General features: G+C 42.4%; 1 protein-coding gene across 5 annotated transcripts; it reads left to right on the plus strand.

Annotated features, from left to right (window-relative positions):
* Positions 1-12,239: 12,239 nt before the first annotated feature.
* Positions 12,240-22,302, plus strand: LOC100845382 (centromere protein C). Of its 5 annotated transcripts, none has more exons than XM_014899627.2 (21): positions 12,240-12,672; positions 13,032-13,222; positions 13,362-13,447; positions 13,534-13,636; positions 13,983-14,185; positions 14,262-14,666; positions 14,751-14,848; positions 14,947-15,114; positions 15,209-15,239; positions 15,522-15,607; positions 16,053-16,167; positions 17,348-17,406; positions 17,606-17,636; positions 18,701-18,783; positions 18,939-19,056; positions 19,226-19,308; positions 19,475-19,592; positions 19,949-20,034; positions 20,991-21,102; positions 21,207-21,314; positions 21,798-22,302. In XM_014899627.2, exons 1-21 carry the CDS (start codon positions 12,535-12,537, stop codon positions 21,920-21,922), a joined length of 2,547 nt encoding a protein of 848 aa, XP_014755113.1. In that variant the 5' UTR covers positions 12,240-12,534; the 3' UTR covers positions 21,923-22,302. The 5 variants fall into 5 exon arrangements, with proteins under 5 accessions (XP_014755113.1, XP_014755112.1, XP_014755111.1 ...); XM_014899626.2 differs by having other exon boundaries at positions 12,241-12,672; positions 14,262-14,669; XM_014899625.2 differs by having other exon boundaries at positions 12,242-12,672; positions 13,038-13,222; positions 14,262-14,848.
* The last annotated feature ends 10 nt before the right edge of the window (positions 22,303-22,312 follow it).

Here is a 22,312-nt window from a genome sequence, read left to right on the forward strand (position 1 = left end):
TCGTCATAGGAATCGAAGACTAGCGAGGAAGAAGCAAATCCACCACATAAAAGGAAAGTATAAGCGTACAAGATACACAAGTTAATTGATATGTGCAATCAAAGAATGATGCGTGACATGGGGATGATGCATGTCATATTTAAGGAATCCGAACGTAAATCCGATATACGATTACCAAGCTAAATGGAGTCCGAATACTCTACACATAGCATTTAAACAACTCTATATACAAGGAATAGAGTTTAAATGATTAACTACACACAACAATGTGATAGTTGTATTAGCATGCATGAAGATGACATGAATAGGTGCGATGCATGCTTTAAAACAAGAACGACACACCAAACAAACAACTCGGTCGGGGTTGCACACGCCAGTGGCAACGAGATACCTGCATCTATCGATACTATCGGTACATACACGACATCTCATACAACACATGTGTTTCAACAATCGCAACCTACGGGTCTACGACACGAAACGATGGACTTCACGGAACGGTCGCACGTTATGCCTTGGTCACGTGCGGCGCCGCGATGTAGAGGAAGTAGCCGACGTAGTCGAGGTAGTCGTACACGTAGTCGTCATAGGCGAAGTAGTTGTTCACGTAGGCGATGTAGTCATCGCAGCGAAGTAGTCGTTCAATCGTCGTGGTCGTAGTCGTCCAAGGCTCCGACTCCGAGGTTCTTTGGTCTTCACGCGCTCACACGGACTTGGGCAGCGACACGGCACACACGGAGCAGCAGCACAGTAGCAAAACAGCAAGCACCAGTGGCAATAGCAGCAAGCAGCAGGCGGCTGACAAACGGGGCCCATGCATAAGGGAAACATTTTTAGAAAAACAGAAAAGAAAGAAAAAGAAGAAGGCCACGGGCCTGCTGGACTTGGGCTTGGAGATGGGCTTGCTGGGCCTGCGGGCGATGTGCTGGACGCGAGGTCGAGCAGCAGGTCGACGGTGATGGAGCTCGGAGACGCACGGCCGGGTGCTTGGGGCGGAGCTAGGGAGGAGGTCGGCCGACGAGGTGCAGGTGGCGACGCGCAGCAGAAAGAGCAGAGGGGAGCGGTCGTGCAAGGAGAGAGGAGAAGGGGGCGCGAGGGGAGGCGCGACGATGGGGAGATGGAGGCGGCGGGAACGGCGAGGCGAGCTGGTCGCGGGGAGCTGGGTGACGCGGTGGAGGGCGGAGCAGAGGGAGGTGCGGACGGCGGCACTCGGAGAAGCAGAGGGCGGAGCGGCCGTCGACCAGGCGAGGCGGACGTGGGAGGAGCAAGGCAGGCGGCGGCAGCGAGAGGAAGAGCGGCGCGGCGCCGAGCGTGAGGCCACAGCAGGCGAGGGGGCGACGCTGGTGAGGTGGAGCAGCAGGTGAGGAGAGGAGGGCGCCAGGAGAGGAGCTCGTGAGGGAGGGCGCTAGGAGGAGGGAGGCGGCGGAGGCGCTCGAGCGAGGGAGAAGGCCGCGGGGAAGAGAGCTCGGCCAGGGAGAGAGAGATGGCGTCGGGAGGAAGAAGGAAGAAGGGGAAAGAAGGCTGCGGCGGCGGCTTGGAGGAAGAGAGGAAGAAAAGAAAGGAAAAAGAGGATTAGGGGAAAAAACTAGGGTTTTGGCTTAATGGGCTTTTGGGCCAACAAAAACCTCAAACAAAAATACGGTTTTTACCAATTTATATTTTCGTGACAATTAAGAGACGAGAGGCTAGGTCTAATTAAACCCAAAAGTAATTTGTCAAACCAAAATAGGATTTGTACAAAAATAGTTTTAGGCTTTTAGAACACAACAAAAAGACACGCACAAATGACAACACAAAAGAAGTGACATTTTGTGCAAGCGAAAATATTTCATGTGAGATGATGCGAATGAGATGGCAACATGTTGATGATGACACGAGCACGACAACATGATGACAACAATTAAATTACAAAACAGTCCAAAAGGGCTTAAAAGGAAAATGGTTGGTCTCGGGCTGTTACAATCCCCAAGGAGATGTTTTGAAGTACACATGAGAAAACTCTTAGAGCTGAACTGAGCGTGAAGAATGGGATCCCCTCTCTAGCCGAACACTTGAAGCTTGTTACTCTTGGTGATTGACTAAAAAGATACCGGTAAGATCCTCCTTTTTCACCTCCCTATATAAGCTTCAAGTGTTCGGCTAGAAAGGGTATCCCATTCTTCACGCTCAGTTCAGCTCTAAGGGTTTTATCAGGTGTTCTTCAAAACAACTCACTCGGGATCACCACCGAATTCCTTCGGGGTGGGTCGTCTTATATAGCCTTTGCCACGGCTGATCTAGCCGTTGTGACCCGTTGGATAAAGTGACCCCTGAGACTCTAGCTCACACTTTATCACTTTGTCTCACAACGGTTGGATTAGGTGGTCAAGCACGAAAGCGACAGATTTTCAAACACATTTGAACTCAGAGTGAAGACTTCACGCGGAAGTTTCTGTGAAGCCTAAAATGCTTCATTCTTCACTCCGACGAAAAACACACACAGAAAATGGTTTTCGCCTAAGCTGAACCTGAAGAATAAGGTTTCACCTAACCAGCTCCACACTTCAAACCCCCCTTAATAGTACGGCGTTCCTATACTCAAGTGAAAGAAAAAGCTACAGAAAGATCTATGAAAGATCTATCGATGCTGGTTAACCAATTCTTCTGAGGAACTAAAACCTGAAACACTCAGTGTAACTCATTAGTTCCTAAACCATGTTGTCATCATTCATGAAAACCCATACAGGGGCAAGGTTTCCCTTTCATATCTACTGACCCTTGTGCTTGGGAAGCAGTCACAAACGGTTTTGTTTTTCCTCAGGGACCCATCTCTGGATATGATGCTATTTCTCTGAAGAAGTATCAAGAGAACGCCAAAGCTTGTGATATCATCTTCTCAACTGTCAGTGATGCTGAGTTTAACAAGATCAGTAACCTTGTTGATGCCAAGAAGATTTGGGATCTTCTCACTGAAGTCCATGAAGGGACAAACACCGTCAAAGATTCTAGAGTTACTCGCCTCATCAGTTAGTTTGACAGACTTGTGCTTGAGCCAAATGGGACTGTTTCTTCACTCTATGATTGCATGAGCACCATTGTGAATGAGCTGAATACTCTTGATGATCACAATATCACTGACTTGATGCAAAACAGAAGGTTTCTTCGAGCTCTTCCCATGGAGCACACCACTGTCTATGAGTTGATCAAGCATAGGACAGACTTCAAAGAGGTTAACTCCCACCTGGGTGCTTGGAAGAATTGTGTCCTATCAGCTTGACCAGGAAGAAAAGAAGATGATCCATGGTTCTGGATCCAGTTAGAAGAAGAACAACATTGCACTCAAGGCCAAGAAATCATCCAAGAAGATTGTCAGCTCCAGTGAAGAATCTGAAGACTCATCTTCGTCTGATGAAGAATCCAACTCCAGTGACGAGCTTGCTCTGTTTGTGAAGAGGTTCAATAAGAAGTTTGGAAACAAATTGAAGCACCAAGGTGAATCCAGCTCCTCCAAGTTTCGGAAATCTGCTCATCGGAAGAAATCTGATATGGCCAAGAGAGCTTGCTTCAACTGTGGCAAGAAAGGTCACTTCATTGCTGAATGTCCCGAGAAAGCTGATGAAGACAAGGAGAAGAAGGGATTCAAAAAACATTTTCACAAGAAGAGTCATGACCGTCACAAGAAGAATGATTGGAAAAATGACTCTGCTCACAAGAAGAAGGGGAAGTATTACTCTAGAGCACATGTTGGTGAATGGAACTCAGATTCTTCATCATCTGAAGAATCATCTGACTCTGAGTCTGAAGACGGCGTCGCCGGATTGGCCTTAGCTATTTCATCTACCAGAGAGAAGACTTAACTGTTTGACTCTACAGATTCATCTGAAGATGCCTCAGGAGACGATCGCAACCCACCATCATGCTTCATGGCAAAATCCTCTAAGGTATCATCTCCTATTGAAGTTGAAGTGAATTCTAGTGATAATGATGAAACTGATAATGAAGAATCTGAACCCATGACATATAAAAGACTTCAGTTCATTGTTGAGAAGCAAGAAGACCTGCTTATCACTGAGATCAAGAAGAACACTAACATGGCTAATGAACTCAAAAGACTCAAGTCTAAGTTTCGGGTCATTAAAAAGGCTCATAAGGATCTGAAGAAAATTCATGCTGAGACTAGTCTTAACTATGTTTCGATCAAACTCGAGCATGATAATCTGAAGAACTCTTATGAGGACCTCAAATCTGAGAATCTTGATCTCAATGCTAAGTTAGTCAACTTACTTCAACACGGTGATTCCTCTGAAGTATGTTCTAAATGCAATTCTTCATTGAACAACATTCCTCAAATCTACTACTTCACATGCTGTGACTCAAACTGATTTCCCTGCTTCAATTGATTTACCTGATCTTGCTTCTAGCATTACCACTATTGGTGAATCTTGCATGCTGTCACTAACCCTTCACCTAGTGATCTCTCACTGGCTGAAGAAAATGTAAGTTGAAGAAGCAGATTGAGGCTGGTATCCTCAAGTGTCACCAAGGGACTAAAACTTTGAACCAGATTCTTGGTCTTCAAATTCCTCGCTGACGCAAGGATGATATCGGTTTTGAGAGAAAGTAGAATGTCAACGGTGATGCTTGGCTCCCTGAGCAATACCACCTACAAAATTTGTCCAGGGAAGAGGGAAGTATACTGAGGTTACTCCATTTGTGAGAAATCTGAATCCCCGCAAGGATGCTTCAAAGCGTCCCAATACTTCATGTGCTTACCCGATATTCCATGTTAATGAATCTTACATTCCGAAGATGGGTAAGTATAATAAAGTGAGAGCTAATTTTACTGGAACCATAATGCGTGGAGAACATGCAAAACCTCAAATCTGGGTGCCAAAATCTGTCGTTGCATTTTCCCGTGATGCCTTGTGTTCTTCAAGTTCTACTAACGTGCAGGAACCCATGAAGACATGAGTGCCTAAACGAGCCTAACTTTCTTCGTAGGCATATGCATCCGGAGAAGAGAGTGGGTCATGGATTCCGGATGTACGAATCACATGACCGGTGAGAAGAAAATGTTTAGCTCTTTAGAACTTGGTCCTCAACATCATGAGAACATCACTTTTGGTGACAATGGTAAGGGAAAGGTAATTGGTCTCGGCAAAGTTGCTATTTCTAAGGAAAATGACTTGTCTATCAATGAAGTACTTCTTGTTGAATCACTTGGATATAATCTTTTATCTGTTGCTCAACTATGTGATCATGGACTAATCGTTTGCTTCACAAAACCATATGAGTATGTTACTTCAGAAAAGGATAACTCTTTTGTCTTCAGAGGGCGAAGAATGGGTAAGCTCTATCTTGTAAATTTTGAAGACTCCTCATACTCACCCCCTACGTGTCTAGTTGCAAAATCTTCACTAGGGTGGCTCTGGCATAGAAGACTCGGCCATGTGGGCATGAAGAATTTGAACAAACTTGTCCAAGGCGACCACATCCGAGGCTTGAAGAACGTTTCCTTTGAGAAAGATCGTTTATGTAGTGCGTGCCAAGCTGGGAAGCAAATCGGAGCGTCTCATCCCGTGAAGAATGTCATGTCTACTTCAAGACATCTCGAGTTGCTTCACATGGATCTTTTAGGTCCTACAACATACATGAGTATAGGAGTTACTCATATGTATTTGTGATTGTTGATGATTGTTCACGTTTCACTTGGGTGTTCTTTTTGGATGATAAGGGCACAATAGTTGCGATCTTCAAGAAGTTTGCACGAAGAGCTCAGAATGAATTTGAAGTATCCATCAAGGGCGTGCGAAATGACAATGAAACAGAATTCAAGAACTTGATGATGGAAGAATTCCTCGATGAGTTTGGCGTGAAGCATGAAGTCTTTGCACCTCATGTTCATCAACAAAATGGGGTGGTGGAGAGGAAGAACCGCACGTTGATTGAAATGGCCCGGACTATGCTGAACGAGTACAAGACTCCTGACCGTTTCTGGGCTGAAGCCATCAACACCGCTTGCCATGCTTCAAATCGCTTGTATCTTCATCGATTTCTGAAGAAAACTCCATACGAGCTCATCTCCAACCGCAAGCCTGATGTGTCATACTTCAGAGTCTTCCGAAGCAAATGCTAACCTCCTCAACAACAAGAATAGACGAGCTAAGTTTGATTCTAAATGTGACGAAGGTTTATTCTTTGATTATCCCTCGAATGCACATGCTTATCGAGTCTTCAACAACACCACAAAAGTTGTTGAAATTGCTAAGGATGTGCAGTTCGATGAAGCTAACGGCTCCCAGGAAGAGCAATTGCCAATGCCTGTAGATATTGAAGAAATTTCAGGAAATATCCAAAAGATATCCATTGGTGATATTCGTTCAGAAGAAATCAAGCAAAGTGAATCCGTAATCAATAATGAAGAAGGCGCTTCACAAGCTGAAGAACCTAACCAAACCGGAACTTCCACCCCACCTAAAGAACAAACTGCTGCTTCAAATGAAGCACAACCTAGCACTGCTGGTGGTGAAGAACATCATACGAAGATCTGCAAAAGAATACACAAGGATCATCAGAAGAGGTACTCAAACTCGCTCACGTGTTTCAAATTTTTGTGAGCACTTCTCTTTTGTGTCTTCAGTTGAGCATCAGATGAAGCACTATCAGATTCGGATTGGGTAATGGCTATGCATGAAGAACTGAATAATTTCAAGAGAAATCAAGTCTGGACCCTTGTTGAAAGGCCAAGACAAAACGTCATCGGCACCAAGTGGGTCTTCAGAAATAAGCAAGATGAAGACGGAATCGTCGTGAGGAAAAAAACACGTCTGGTTGCACGGGGCTTCACTCAGGTTGAAAGTTTGGATTTCGGTGAAACCTATGCCCCTGTCGCATGTCTTAAATACATTAGAATTCTTCTTGAAGGTTTGGAAAGATGATGACGGAGAAGTTTGAGATGTCCATGATGGGAGAATTGAAGTTTTTCTTCGGTCTTCAAATCAAGCAAATGAAGAATGAAATCTTCATCTCTCAAACGAAGTACATCAGGGACATGCTGAAGAAATTTAGGATGGAATCTGCCAGGGAAATTGAAACTCCAATGCCCACAAATGGTCATCTTGACCTTAACACACCTGGTAAACCAGTAGATCAAAAGGTTTTTGTTACATGATTGGCTCTTTACTTTATCTTTGTGCATCTAGGCCAGATATCATGTTGAGTGTTTGCATGTGCGCAAGGTTTCAAGCAGATCCCCGGACTGTCACCTTATGGCTGTGAAAAGAATCCTCAGATATTTAGTTCACACCCCGTACTTCGGTCTCTGGTATCCCAAAAGGAGCTTCTTTCGGTCTTGTTGGCTATTCTGACTCAGATTATGCGGGTTGCAAGGTTGATAGAAAATCCACTTCCGGCAGTTGCCAATTCCTCGGAAGATCCTTGGTGAGTTGGTCTTCAAAGAAGCAGAATTCTGTTGCTTTGTCGACGGCTGAAGCAGAATATGTTTCAGCAGGCAGCTGTTGTGCTCAACTTCTTTGGATGAGGCAAACTCTCAAAGACATCGGTATCTCAGTGGATGTCGTTCCTCTCCTGTGTGACAATGAGAGTGCCATAAAGATTGTCAATAATCCCATCCAACACTCTTGCACGAAGCACATTGATATTCGACACCATTTCCTCATAGATCATGTGTCCAAAGGAGAAATTTGCCTAAACCATGTGAGAACAGACAAACAACTCGCAGATATCTTCACCAAACCTCTTGACAAAATCAGATTCTGTGAGCTGAAGAGTGAATTAAACATCTTGGATTCCCGGAATATCTCTTGAAGACTTGCATACTTGTGAATACTTTTGCATTCATGTTTACTTCACCTGCATTGTCTTCAGTTTTTCCGTTGCTCAGCTTGTGTTATCCGTTCTTCGTTTTTCGTTTGTCTTCAGTAGGTTTAGAAGCCTGTTGTTTGCTTCTTTCTTCAAATTCATCCGTGCAGTTGTTCTTCACTGCATTTGCTTCCCGCTGTCGGATGAAAATGAAACTAAGGACACCTTAGAACCCATCTATCTTATCTATTTCTTGTCTGTACACAAAATCTGTTCATCGTAATTCAGATATCATCGAAATCCTTGTCGGTGATGCAAGAATTTTCATTCTTCAAAAATGAGTTTTGTTTTTGGTAAAACCGCCAGTCTTCAAAATTCTGAAGAATACAACTTTAACAGATTCTCCGTTTTAGCCTAGTCTTCACGAATCTTTCCGAACGGTAAAAACTTATCCCTAAGAAAATTTAACTGTACGGGGAAACCCTAACGGAATTTTTGGGATAAAAAGATACATGTAAGATCCTCTCTTTTTCACCTCCTATATAAGGTCATTTTACCCCTCCAGAAAATCACCTCCACCCAAATCCACCGCTCTCTCGCGCGCCCGGAAGCTCTCGCGTCTCCTCGCCGCGTCTCCTCGCCGCGACTGTTCCAGCGTTGTCATCAAACACCAAAAAGGGGAGATTGAAAGGGAAACCTTGCCCTATATGGATTTTGATGAATGATGACAACATGGTTGAGGAACTAATGAGTTACACGGAGTGTTTCAGGTTTCAGTTCCTCAAAAGAGTTGGTTTAGCCAGCATCGACGACACCTAAAAATTGAAGTACATGTACTGTATTGAAGTATGAAGAACTCAGTGAAGAACAGAGAAGAATGTGAAGCATAGCTTTCTTCATAGGTCTTTCCGTAGCTTTTCCTTCACTTGAGTATATGAACGCCGTACTATTAAGGGGGGTTTGAAGTGTGGAGCTGGTTTAGGTGAAACCTATTCTTCATGTTCAGCTTAGGCGAAAACCATTTTCTGTGTGAGTGTTTTTCGTCGGAGTGAAAAATGAAGCATTTCAGGCTTCACAGAAACTTCCGCGTGAAGTCTTCACTCTGATTTCAAATGTGTTTGAAAAACTTTGTCGCTTTACGTTTTGACCACTAATCTAACCGTTGTGAGATAAAGAGATAAAGTGTGAGCTGGAGTCTCAGGGGTCACTTTATCCAACGGGTCACAACGGCTAGATCGGCCGTGGCTAAGGCTATATAAGACGACCCACCCCGAACGGTTTCGGTGGTGATCCCCAAGGAGATGTTTTGAAGTACACCTGAGAAAACCCTTAGAGCTGAAGTGAGCGTGAAGAATGGGATCCCCTCTCTAGCCGAACACTTGAAGCTTGTTACTCTTGGTGATTGGCATCACCTAGACGGCTAGGAGTTAGTGTTGAAGAGTAATCGAAACTTGTGATTTGCCATCAACCAGTCTGTGAAGGTCTGGAGATCACCTCAAGATCTACCACGAGTAACTGGGCGAGACTTTGGTCTTAGCTCAGGAGGATTGGGTGGACTTGTGTGTTCGCGAGTCTTGTGTGACTCAGCCCCTTCAGCGGAGACGTTGGATTATGCAAACAATTTGAACTTCGGAAAAAAAATTCCCGTGTCTTCGTGTTTTGGTGATATTGTTCCTCAATCTTTTACTTTCTGTTGAAGTACAATTGTTCTTATTGTTCTTGTCTTCCCTGTTGTTGCTTAACTTGTTCATCTTTCTTCATTCCGCTGCAACTCTAAACCTTCTAAGTAAAATCTCTGTTGTTGAAGTACTGTGACTGTCTTCAGTCTCCAGTCTTCATTTTTTGAAGAAAACTTAAAATTGGTCACATTCACCCCCCTCTTTGACGTACTCGATCTTTCAATTATACAAGGACTTAAGTAAAAAATCAAAATCAGAGGGGGGGCCAGGGCTGGCCTTGTCCCTGCTCTCTGCCACTGTTCTTACACAATGCGAGGGAATCCCCCGTCAATGCACAAACTTGGACCACCAATGGCAAAATCCGAGGGAGGAAGCAAGATCTGGGGCCCAGGCCAAACTCCATCCCGCTCACCAATAAAATCTGTAGTCAAAGGAATTGCAACAGAGGGGCATAGAGGAGAAGTAAGATAGAGGTGGTTAGAAGTCCCATCATGGTTGTAGGCTATCCAACGAAAGCGGTGACGACGACGGAGGTTATGGTAAGTTTTTTTTTTGGGACATCAATCACCTCGTGAGTTGCCAAGCGGATTCGGAACAGACGGGTACATGCATGCAGAACACACATGTAATCGGTCTGTTTCTCCCTTTGATTAATATTATGCAGGTAAATATTCTTAAAAACAATGGTAATCTCTCGGACCCATATTACTCGTTGAAATATTACATGTATTTAGACACTATTTAAACATAGATACATTCATATTGTGCATTTATACACGTTTTAAACATAGATACATTCATATTTAGGCAAATTCGAGACAAGGATTATAATTTAACCATCTACAAGAACATTCTTGCAAATTATTTTTTAACCATTTTGACACTCTACTTTTTTTTGAGAGAATACGACATTTTATTGATTAAGACACATCGTTACAAAGAGTCTGCCGGATACAATCTGGTATACAAGATCTGAAAACACTAGAAACATAACGCTCCGCAGAGCGAGCTAAGATATGTGCCGCATGATTACATGAACGGTTTACATGACTGAAACACACATAAGCTAAAGATGCCACCAGGATTTTGATCTCCTGGACCACCACACCAATCACACTCCTGTCCACGGAAATTTATTGGAGACGTTGTACCAATGATAAGCAATCGGATTGACTAATAATGTCAGTATATCCTTCCTCCAAAGCTAGAGAAACAGCCCGACGCATGGCCAAAGCTTCAGCAAGTTCAGGATTTACCACATCATTTAGGATCTCACTACAAGCAATGAGACATGAACCACGATGATATCTAATAATGACACCAATGCCCATATTGTTAGAAACTTGAAACAAGGCAGCATCCACATTAACTACAAAAATACTTGCCGGCGGCGGAGACCAACGGACCGAAGAGGACACAACCTCACACCTGTGACAGATAGGCTGCCTAAGGTGATTTTCAATCATCTCAATATATGCCTTTGCTTGCATGGCAACAGAACGAGGAGACCTTGCTGCCTCACCGTTGCGAATCGCATTACGCACCTCCCATAAATGCTAGATTACAACAGAGAGAATCATACACTGACAAGGAGTGGACCTAGCAAGGAATTCGAAGACCCAAAATTTGCAAGAGATGAAATGTTGCCGGTTAAGATGAATATCAAAGTCCAGCTTGACCTCCCGCCAAACCTCAATAGCAAATTTGCAGAACAAGAAGGCATGCTCAACACTTTCAACACGACCACAATGGACACAAGCATTGTCAGCAGGAATATGACGGTGTCGAAGTTGCAGGCCGGAGGGGAGATAGTCATGCGAAAATCGCCAAAGATTGATGATCATTTCCCCCGGTGCCTTAATAGCCCACAGCTGCTTCCAGAGTCGACATTCATCCACAGATGACGAAGAAGATCCACGTCCATTCTTGCTAGATCACTCACCAGTTTAGTAGAGCAAGCCAGATGGTAAGCTGATCGAACAGTATAGGTCCCACACTTAGTATAAGGCCAGGAAAAGAAATCCTCTCCAATCCTGCTACTTATAGGGATTCGTAAAATAATTTCAGCAGTATGATCTGGAAATAATTCCCTGATCGCCTCAACATCCCAGGCAGTCTGGTCCTCATTGAGCAAGATTAAAACTTTAGCTGAATGCGGAATAGGAAGAAAAGGCTGAACCAAATTAGGAGGAACACCCGGTATCCACGGATCAGTGCAAATATTAATTGAATTACCATTACCAACACAACACCGAATGCCTTGTTTCACAAGTTTCATACCAAAACAAATACTGCGCCAAGTGTAGGACGCAGTTCTCGGCACAGGAGCATTCCAAAAGTCACACTCAGGATGATATCGCCCCTTGAAAACACGGGCACAGAGAGAGGATGGGTCAGTTAATAATCTCCAGCCTTGACGACCGAGCATAGCTTGATTAAAAAGAACTAAAACCCTGAAATCCATCCCGCCCATTCTTTTCGGCGTAGACATCAACTCCCAGCTTTTCCAATGCATTTTCTTACGGCCTTAATCGACACCCCACCAATAATCTGCAATCACCTTTCGAATACTCTCACATGTACCAACAGGTATCTGAAAACAGCTCATCGTGTAGGTAGGAATAGCTTGAATAGCAGCATTCAACGTCACTTCCTTCCCCGCACGAGAGAGTGGACGATCAGACCAACATTCATTCGTTTCCAAATCTTATCCACCAGGAAACTGAAAGAGGCCAAGGGGATCGGCCAACGAAAGTAGGCATCCCCAAATAAGTGTTCTGCGAAGATTCATTTCGAACACCTAAATTTTCGTCAGAGAACGCTGCAGACCGCACGCCGCCACCACGCCCCAAATCCGTCGCCGTTCCACTGTTCAAGTTGCCACTCCCACTCCTCAGCGTTTCCATTTTTGAAATCCCGGGTCCCAAACTTCCTCCCCCAATTCCCCAACCCAAGCGTCTTCCCCAAGCGCACCTCTCGCCCGAAACCCTCCGCCCCATCGCCAGCCCCTCGCGGCGGCGAGATCCAGGCGTCGTCCCGCCTACGCCGCCGGCCCATGGCCTCTGTAGACGCCGCGGGTGACCCGCTCCGCGCCGTTGCCTCTGCTACGTGCCTCCTCTTCCAGACCCTAAGCCCAGCCGCGTTCGCCCAATCTTCCTCCATGGCCCGTGAGGCGCTGCTCGGCGGATCCCTGGTACGTTCATTTCGCATCCCTGCGCTCCTGAGACCTGCGCGTGTGCTTGTTCTTGTGCTTGCTTGCTTGCGCTCATCCGGAGCTCGATCTCTCCGGGACCGAGGGCTTTGTTTTTCACTGCCTGGGGATTTTCTTTTTTGGATTAAGAACAGTACTTCCTCCGTCCAACAAAGGTTGTCTCAACTACTAAATTTGAATGCATCTATACACTAAGTCATGTCTAGATACATCCAAATTTTGACAAACTTGAGACATCTTTTGTTGGACGGAGGGAGTACAATGGATAATCCATAGAAGAGAATAAATTACAAAATATTTTTTGTTTCTGTGGATTGCTTGAGCTAATCTCACAATGTCAGGTGCAGAAAGGATCCAAGGAGCTGATGGAGCAGGCAAGCCTGACCTTGAAGCAGCGTGGGGACATTGAGAAGCTCTACCAGGAGGACCATGTGGAAGTTGCTGCTACTGGGAATGACAAGAAAAACCAGCAGGGGCGAAGGCCTGGGCTGGACCGCAAGCGGGCTCGGTTCACTCTGAAGGCACCCCCAAGGCAATCCACTTGCTTGTTCTAAGTTATTTGTTTCAGATATAGCTTTGGTCACAGATCATGGAACGATATGTTCATACATCAGCTGAGTTGGGCTGTCAATAGAGCTCCAATAACTTGTTTTAATGCTATTATTTTGCAGCAAGACGGTGCAAAATGTGGATTTCTCTCAGCTACTAAACATTGAGGATCCTGAGGAATACTTCTCAACCTTGGAGCAGCTCGAAAGTAACCCTACCACTGCCTTCTAATGGTGGCAGTAAGTGAAGCAGTAAACTTCAATGATGCTCTAACATTACTGTTCATGAATACAGGAGCTGACAAGGAGATAAAAAGGCTAAGAGGTGAGGTTCCAACAAAAGCAGCAGATTATCACCGGGCTATTGAACCACCCAAGAAGCGGCCTGGAATGGCTAGGTATGCTGCCTATTTCTTTCCATATCTCATCTGATGAATCATTCCTTTCAACTTATAATGACGTTTAGAAAGGCAGTTAGTTATAATATGACCTTGGAATCCATTCATGTATTATAGCTTCATCGTGCTTTATAATTAGTTAATTTAGATGCATTACATAGTTATCATTTTGCCCTTGCTTACCTTTGCCACTAATTGAGAAAGCCAGCCAGTATAAGAAAGTGCACAGCTGGTTCATATCAATCTATCATCACTCTACATAGCGTATTGGTTTTTGCCATGCGCCTGGAAGAATCCATCATAAGAAATAATTGACATGTCCTTTGTTTTTGTTAATTGATGACAGGAGAAAATCAGTCTTCTCTTACAAGTTTAGTGTGGACGCTGATACCCCAGATGTCATTGAAGAACCTGCTTCTCAAATAGAAACTATAACGGAGCCTCAGTTCACTCAAGACGACATGGCGCCTTCAGTTCCTGAAAGAACCGAACTGCCGGTGCCTTCAAGTTCTAGCCAATGTGATATACCAGATGTCTCAATGAGAGAAGGTTAAATAACCCTTGTTGTCAAATCTGTTGCCATTATTTGAACCTAGATTTGCTTATTATACTTTCCTCTATACAGATTCATTTGCTGAGAAGGATAAATGTGCCACTTTGGATTCTCTACTGTCGGCGTTTAAAAATTTGGATGAATCTGAAGAGGAAAATCTACTTCGGGAGAAGTTACAGCTTAAAGAAATAAGCATAGGAAAAGTTTGTCTGCCTGACTTGTTCAATGTTCCTGGTGATAGGCCTGTAAGCAGCACTACTATGCAGAAAAATCTGGCGAGTGGTCAAGCTCCAGAAATATCTGTGCAAGGGAGTCACCATGCTCGAATTTCACAATGGGAGAAAGATATTCTGGGTGGAGACATTCTGAACAATGAATCATATCTTTCAGAAGACGACGACTCTGATGATTCTCCAGAAACTGTTATGGGTAAACGATCACCGGTGCACAGTTCTTATAATGAGGTGGTTTTGACAGGTGGTGAGGCCTCTACTGCAAGGGTCGTGAAATCTCCAGACCATGTTCTTGAGCCTGCACTGAACCTTTCAAATGATGTCTCAGATAAAAGTGAACCAGAAAGTTCCTCACGTGGTGCGCACATAGATAATGAAGTTCACAAAGAAAAGGATGCATCTAGCCGGCACAATATTTCGTTGGAGGTAGTTGCTGTTGAATTTGTTTTTAACTTTCAACTTGTCCTTCTGAATCACTGACTTCACTCCATATTATCCATATTATACATTGTTCTGTACTTCAGGAAGGTGTTGTTCCAATTAATCACCCAATTACTGAGAAGCCAAATCATGGAACAGAAGTTTCTTCTCCTCGTCCTTTGGAAGGCGACTCAGCAGAAGTGCCGGGTAGCAGCACACCAGGTAGAAATGCGTCTGCATTGCATGAAGAAGATGACAACTGTGAACATCAGGCAAGTTCCTGCACAAACTCTTACTGCTAAATATAGATCTAGATCCCAACCTAGTGTGTTTATGTATCAAACTTTGGTTCCTACTGTGTGGCAGGGAGTGGTTGGAGGGGACGGGCTTCTTCAAGGTACCTATTTTCTTCAGCTGAACATATGCCTTCAAAATAGTAGCACCATTTTTCTCTAGGTGTATCCTGAGGACCTCAGGATACACCTAGAGAGGACTCAGCTGAACATTGTACATGCACATAAGTCATGTCAAAGCATTAAATGACTTAGGAAACAATCAGTGACATACTGGTTTGCACTTTAGTGACTACAATTATAAATTTTTCTGTAGTGCCAAATTCATCTGTTGTTGCAAACATCCCTTTCTTACTCTTTGTTGAGGTTAAGCATATTTTCTACAGATCAGTCAATCCATCCAACACCGGAAAAAACTGCAGAAGATAACGATTCACATAATCAATCTAATATCCAGGATGGAAACATCAAGGTAGGCTCCTTTCATTAATCATTATTCTCCTTTGAACTTGCTGCTGTAAGGCTTTGAGCCTAGCTCAGTGTGTGGGACTGTGGTACTTACTTCCTCCTAGGTATGCATCACTTTTGAATTTTCAGGATTGCCAGAACAAATAATCTTATGGAAGTAACTTAGGGGAGCATCTTTCTTTACTTTTTACTCTAGATAGGGATACCACTTTGCCATCATATATACTTTAGCATTTGTATTTCTTCAACCCACTAAAGCTACTACATGCTTGGCACTGACGCACAACTTATTCTCTTCATAAATCATATGCAGTGATGCTAGCATATTGCCTGCACATATTTTATTTTATTTTTGGAGGGAGTGCATTCTTTTTGTAAATGTTGAAAAGTTGCATATTTGCCCGCTCTAAAGAAGTTGTTCTTTAAGCCTGCTTTCTTTATACTTCCAGAACCAAGCAGCTGACATAAACAATGAACTCTCCCTGAGCAAAGATGGTAAGCAAAATGCAGTTCGAAAAGGAAAAAATAGGAAGCAGCCATCGAAGAGAGGAAAAAGAGTAGCAGGTCTCACTTCTGCCTATTATGCTTCCCACTTATATTTAGTACTCCCTCCGTCCCATATTATGTGTCGCAACTTTGTCTAGATACGCATGTACCTACACAATAGAACATGTCTAGATATATGCATATCTAGACAAAGATGCATCCCTTAATATGGGACGGAGGGAGTAGTTTTTAATGGATGTATCCATGGACTTGAAGGATCATGCAACTAACATTTAGTTACCAGTTTGCTACAAGGTTTGTTCTCAAGAGGGTCTTTTCTGAACCTAGGTTCAGTTGCAGCAACAAATATAATATAGACATATGTGACTAGACATGGACCAATGTGCTGCGAGCTTGTTGAATACATATATTTTCACATTGAAAATAGATACATGTTATTCACAGTTTTTTAGTGAGCAGCAGAGAGAATGAGATGGATCTAATTGGCATATTTCATTACTTGCATACTTGAATATCAAAGACACATGTATGATGGGATTCTTTGGTTCAGCAAAACATTTTTCACTGATCTTAAAAAGGTTTATGCCTCCATTAGATAGTGCCATAGGTTTTCAAAGAATCATAATCATGCTTTCCTGTGCTGCGTTAATAGTTTTTGTTATATATACTCCTTATTCCATCCTCTTTTGTTATTCTTCCCTATGAATATCTGCAATCTTTTAAAAACTTTGTTTGATGTTATGTTGTACCATTGGTGATGTTTCTTCTATGAATATGTTATTCTATGCCACATCTATCTACTCCCTCCGATCCAAAATAAGTGTCGCTGATTTAGTACTTTTTAGCTGCTATAAATTATTAGTAAGCTAGTATATATTTCATAATTTTAAGAGTTTTATTCCGTGTGTAGATCTGGAGGAACCTAGGTTACTACCACCATGAAGATTGCCAGATGGCACGGGATAGGGGATTGGGAGTAGATCATAGGTTTGAGTAAGAACTAGAGAATTGGTTCATCAGTCATCACTGTCTGACCCATAATAATTGATGCAACATTGCCCCTTGTACTGGAGGACTTGCTTGATCTCTCCCTAAGTTATAATTGAAAGGATATATGAATAAATTTCTAACTCCAATCCTACTTAAATAACCCTCCTTATTTTAATGATTATTTAGTCAGACACATCGTAATGTTATATGTGCGCACATAATAAGTTCTGAAATACATTTTGTTCAGAGGAGGCAAGGCATTCATCAGATCCAGAGACTCAACCTATGGAAGATCAAATTCTTGAGGTACTTTTCTTTCATGAAACGATCTTCTATTTTAATTTCTAGACTGAAACTGCTGTCCTAAACAATCATATATATCTGTTGTTCAGTGAGCATACCGTTTTGTCTATCTGTACATTGTATAATACAGTACTGTTGTGTGATGAGTGATGACACATGGATGGCTAATATGTATCAAACTGTGGTTCCTACTGTGTGACAGGAAGTGATCGGAGCGAATGGGAATATTCAAGGTACTTATTTTCCCTGCAATTTCAGTTGAACTTATCCTTCAAAAGACTTCCAGCATATGTTGCTCTGCAGCGCTGAGAACTCATGATTCAGCAAAAGAGAGAAAATAATCGTAACTTTATCATCTTCCAAACTGCCCAACTAAGGCACCAAACTCTTGACATAGCTAATTTAGTAGATTTATTTGAACATTGTTCATGAACTTGACATAATTCACTTGGGATGATGCTTTTGTCCCACTTCTAAGGCAACCTATTATTCTTTAATCTCCTTCAATTTCAGTTACAGTACTATGAAATTGTTCCTTCCAAATGTCGTATGTCGTAACAGCAGGAAAAGTCCAAAATTGTCTGATAGTCAGAGTCGCCTACTCCATTGGTGTTCTCGTGTAGTTATTATAACAGTTTTTCTCCAAGATTAATTTAAACTTTTACTGCTTAAAGAAATAAGATGGTAGCACAGATTTCAAAAAACAGTCTTTGTTTTGCTATAACGATTCTATTTGGAAACGGTACAGTACATACTATACGCAGCAAAGCTTGCAGGGATCTCCTGAATGGAACTTGGGTAAAGTAATCTAATGCCATGTGATGCATGAGATCAGAGGATTGTTTCTAGGCTTCTGGCTACATCTTGATTAATAACCTGTAGGACTAATCTATACCTAGGCACCACTTTATGCATATAGGGATATGGTAACACTATTTTACTCGTTTCGTGAAATAGTATCCTGTAACAACCATGATTTAGCATTAGCCATCAAGATAGTAACATATGGTGACATGTGGATGCCTTATCATAACACGTTACCACATCGAAGTGTTGTAAAAGCAGTAGCATAGAATGGAAGGTCTATCTTAGTCCTTGTCTGTTCTGTGTATGGATTTAAATTTCTGACCATTTATATTATGCAGAGACATACGCTAAACCTGTTCACATTCAAAAGTGGTTTCGTTTAACATTATTCTTTGCCCCCCCCCCCCCCACCCCAAACACACACCCACACCATTAATATTCTTATCTCATGTCGCAAAAAAAATGGCACTAAAGCTTATTCTGTTCACAGGCGCCGGAATCCATACATCAGAAATACCTCTGGGAGATATTGATCCACAGAATCAATCTCATATGGATCACATAATCTTCGAGGTAGGATTCATTCATTAAACACTGTTGTCTGTCATAGCCTTTGATATTGCAGCTGGAAGGAACTGAGCCTAGCTTGTGCCTTCTCTTAAATATAGAAAAGTTGCACATTTTCCTACTCTCTACTTTTTTTTATGCTTGCCTTTTTGGACTTCCAGAAGTCAGCAGTTGATATAAGCAACAAACTGTCCCTGAGCAAAGGCAGTAAGCAAAAAGAAATTCAAAATGGAAAGATGAAAAAACAGCCACCATCGAAGAGAGGAAAACATGCAGCAGGTCTTACTTTTTCCTACTCTACTTTTAATTATATTTTGCTAGAAGGATAGTTTTTAGCCAGGGTTGCTGCCTGTCAGATAACTCCACAACTCACTTTCATGTCATTTACACGTACGCAAGTTATCTCGTCTAGCCAAAAAAATGGCACTAAAGCTTGTTTTCTTCACAGATGCACCGATCCATACATCAGAAACACCTCTGGGAGATATTGATCCACAGAATCAGTCTCATATGGTTCACATAAACTTTGAGGTAGGTTTCCTTCATTAAACACTGCCGTCTTAGCCATAGCCTTTGTTATTGCCGCTGTAAGGAACTGAGGTTAGCCTGTGCATTTTCTTAAATATAGGAAGACTTGCATATTTGCCTGCTGTCTACTCTTTTTTTCATGCTTGCCTTCTCTGGAGTTTAATTCCAGAAATCAGCAATCGATATAAGCAAGGAACTCTCCCCCAGAAAAGACAGTAAGCGAAGCACAGTTCGAAATGGAAAGACAAAGAAACAGCCACCATTGAAGAGAGGAAAAACTACGCCAGGTCTTACTTCTGCCTATTCTACTTTCAGTTAATATTTGGTTACAAGGACTGTTCTTAGCTAGGGTTGCCTTGTCAGATAGCACCCCACAGGCCTACGGAGAGAAGAATCACACTTTCATGCGCTTCATCACACTATATATACAATCTGTCTTTTTTGTTAATATTCCATATACATATAGTGTTTAGTCTAAAAAAGTACACATAATGCTAGAAAGAACTGTATAACTTTGTTTCAGCTGATTTCAATTTTTTTTCATTATGCTGTACTTTCTCTAAATATTGTAATTCTAGCATTCTGCTTTAACTTGGTCTAAATTTCATGACTTCATGATTCTTATTGTATGTGGATTCTGAAGTACATATTTTCTTTACAGACAAGGCAAGCAATGAGTTGGGAAGAACCCCTGAATATTTTGATCCTGAGATTCAACCTCCTAATGATGTATGTTTCATAGAAGTTCTTACATTTAAGCTTCTGGACTGAAACAGTTTCCTTTGTGACCTTACATATGTCACATTTAGTGAGCATCCTGTTGTGTCTATTTGTACAATCTAGTTCGCATAAAATATGGGTAGCTTAAAAAGTGCAGGGAGTTACTTGTTTATCATGTCAAGCTCATGCTATTCACACGCATAAAGATGGTAAAGAGTTGCGCATTAGTACATCGCTCTATATTGAGGTGGCTGAGTGGTCACATTTGGTTTCGTAGTGTAGGTTACGCGTTTACAAGTGTGCTACTCTAGCTTAAAAATTAAATTGTACAGCAACAGCCAGGAATAACTGTAAGTTATAGATCACGGGATTACAGATTACCACTAGATGCACCGAGCAGGGGAAGTAGAATCAGTAAGTCCGATCCGATGAAGTGTGCTGCAACGCTGTTCAGGTAGGCATGCTGGTGGTACCTTCTAGCACCACGCGACCGTCACAAAGCACCGTGGATTGTTCTAGATTCGCAGCAGCAATGCCGAACACTAGAGTGCTAGTGCCGGTTCACACTTGATTTCATCTTCACACCTGGTGATCTGTGAAACATCATCTCCCAACACCTGTGCTAGTCTGTAGTTCATATGTGTTCTTCATACCCTTTATGACTATCGAATCATTGATCATTTAGAAGAACTTCATAAACATTATATAGTCCCACATAGTTGCTAATCAATATGAATAACATTCAAAGAACAGAACACCATATTATTCGGAAGATTATAAACATAAAGTGATTGCCTTTAGGGCATATCATAATTTATATGCAGATATGAACAAGCAAGAGACACATAACACAGGACATATCTTCTCTCTCAAAAAAAAAAAACAGGACGTATCGCTGCACCTCCTGAGGCAGATGATTCTTACACTTTTGACGATTAACTTTTAGCATTTCTTTGTATTTTCAGCAACATACAGATGTTACAAGGGATCCACGGTCCCCAAAGAAAGGTAAGGGGCAAAAGGAGGCTCGAAGGCGAAGCAAGACACAAGAATTGAATGGAAGAAAAAGCCTGTCAGGTCTTGCTTCTGCACGTTCAAGATGAAACCCTATTTTTCCAAACAAATATGAACATGTTGAAAGGGTACTGATGATCTTTTCTATTTTTGTGGAACGTTATCAGCATTTGGTCTTGCGTGGGAATCTGGTGTGAGACGAAGCTCAAGAATACGGTCAAGGCCTTTGCAGGATTGGCTCGGTGAAAGATTCTTATATGGGCGTATACATGGCAGTAAGTACACTGTTTTACTCTATCTGGGATAGCCTCTCTATTTCATGTTTACTCAGAAAATGCTGCTGCACAGAAGCGTGTACTTTTATTAACTATATCACTCCTATAAACAAACGAGTTGGTGGTGACGGTTCATTTGCTTTGGGGTTGTATAACTATCCAATGGTTGATTGAGATGCCATTGCTCACCGACCACTTAAATATGCTTTGCAAAATCACCCCAATCTACCATGAATCGTCAGATACACCTAGCAGCCCCTCAATTCAATACAGTGGTTAGTCTTGTAAACATGTAATGTGTTTTTTTAGTTTATAGCAACTCATGGTTTTCTTGCTAGTATTTGCTAGTTCTTGGGCAGTTTTAGATTTCCCCTGAACACTAGCATAGCATGCCTATGATCCTGTAATCTGTGGGCTCATGCTTACTGACTTTAATAGCCTTTAAACCACAATGTATGACTTGGGGTTTCCAATCTTTTGCAGCAATGTCCACAGTCATTGGCGTTAAATCGTATTCTCCCAGTCACGACGGCAAGGCTGCATTGAGGGTGAAATCCTTCGTGCCAGACCAATATTCAGATGTTGTAGCTGAAGCAGGAAAGTACTGAGGCTCCAGGACAAGTCGTCTTGTGCCTAGAAGGGTCCCTTCTCTCTATCCTTCTGTGGCATTTGATGTGCTTCCTCATGCTCTCCTATCGGTGGACTTGCACAATGGGTCATGCAACCATGTTGTAGACATCTGGCGCCATGTACAAAAGAGTGATGCAGTGTAGAGACAGCAGTTATGTTTCTAGTGTCAAATCGCTAGATGACATGGAGCGTACAAGATCGCTGTTATCTATTTTCTATTTGCTTGATTTTTTTTTGTCGGTTTAACATGCATTTGCCAGAATTCATTGTTGTATCCTTAAATTATCTATGTTTTGATGTGTTAATATTTGGATCTACGGTTTTATTGGGAAGGAGCTGTGAAACTCCATTAGTTTCATTCGGCACAT

Source organism: Brachypodium distachyon, chromosome 2 (assembly GCF_000005505.3).
Source record: "Brachypodium distachyon strain Bd21 chromosome 2, Brachypodium_distachyon_v3.0, whole genome shotgun sequence".
Taxonomy (NCBI): domain Eukaryota; kingdom Viridiplantae; phylum Streptophyta; class Magnoliopsida; order Poales; family Poaceae; genus Brachypodium; species Brachypodium distachyon.

Excerpts from the sequence above, each read along its gene's own strand:
- LOC100845382 (XM_014899623.2), top strand. The coding sequence starts at position 12,535 with ATGGCCTCTGTAGACGCCGCGGGTGACCCGCTCCGCGCCGTTGCCTCT. Across the intron at positions 15,115-15,208 it reads ATGACAACTGTGAACATCAG|GGAGTGGTTGGAGGGGACGG; the intron begins GCAAGTTCCTGC and ends ACTGTGTGGCAG. Across the intron at positions 17,637-18,700 it reads AGCGAATGGGAATATTCAAG|GCGCCGGAATCCATACATCA; the intron begins GTACTTATTTTC and ends TTCTGTTCACAG.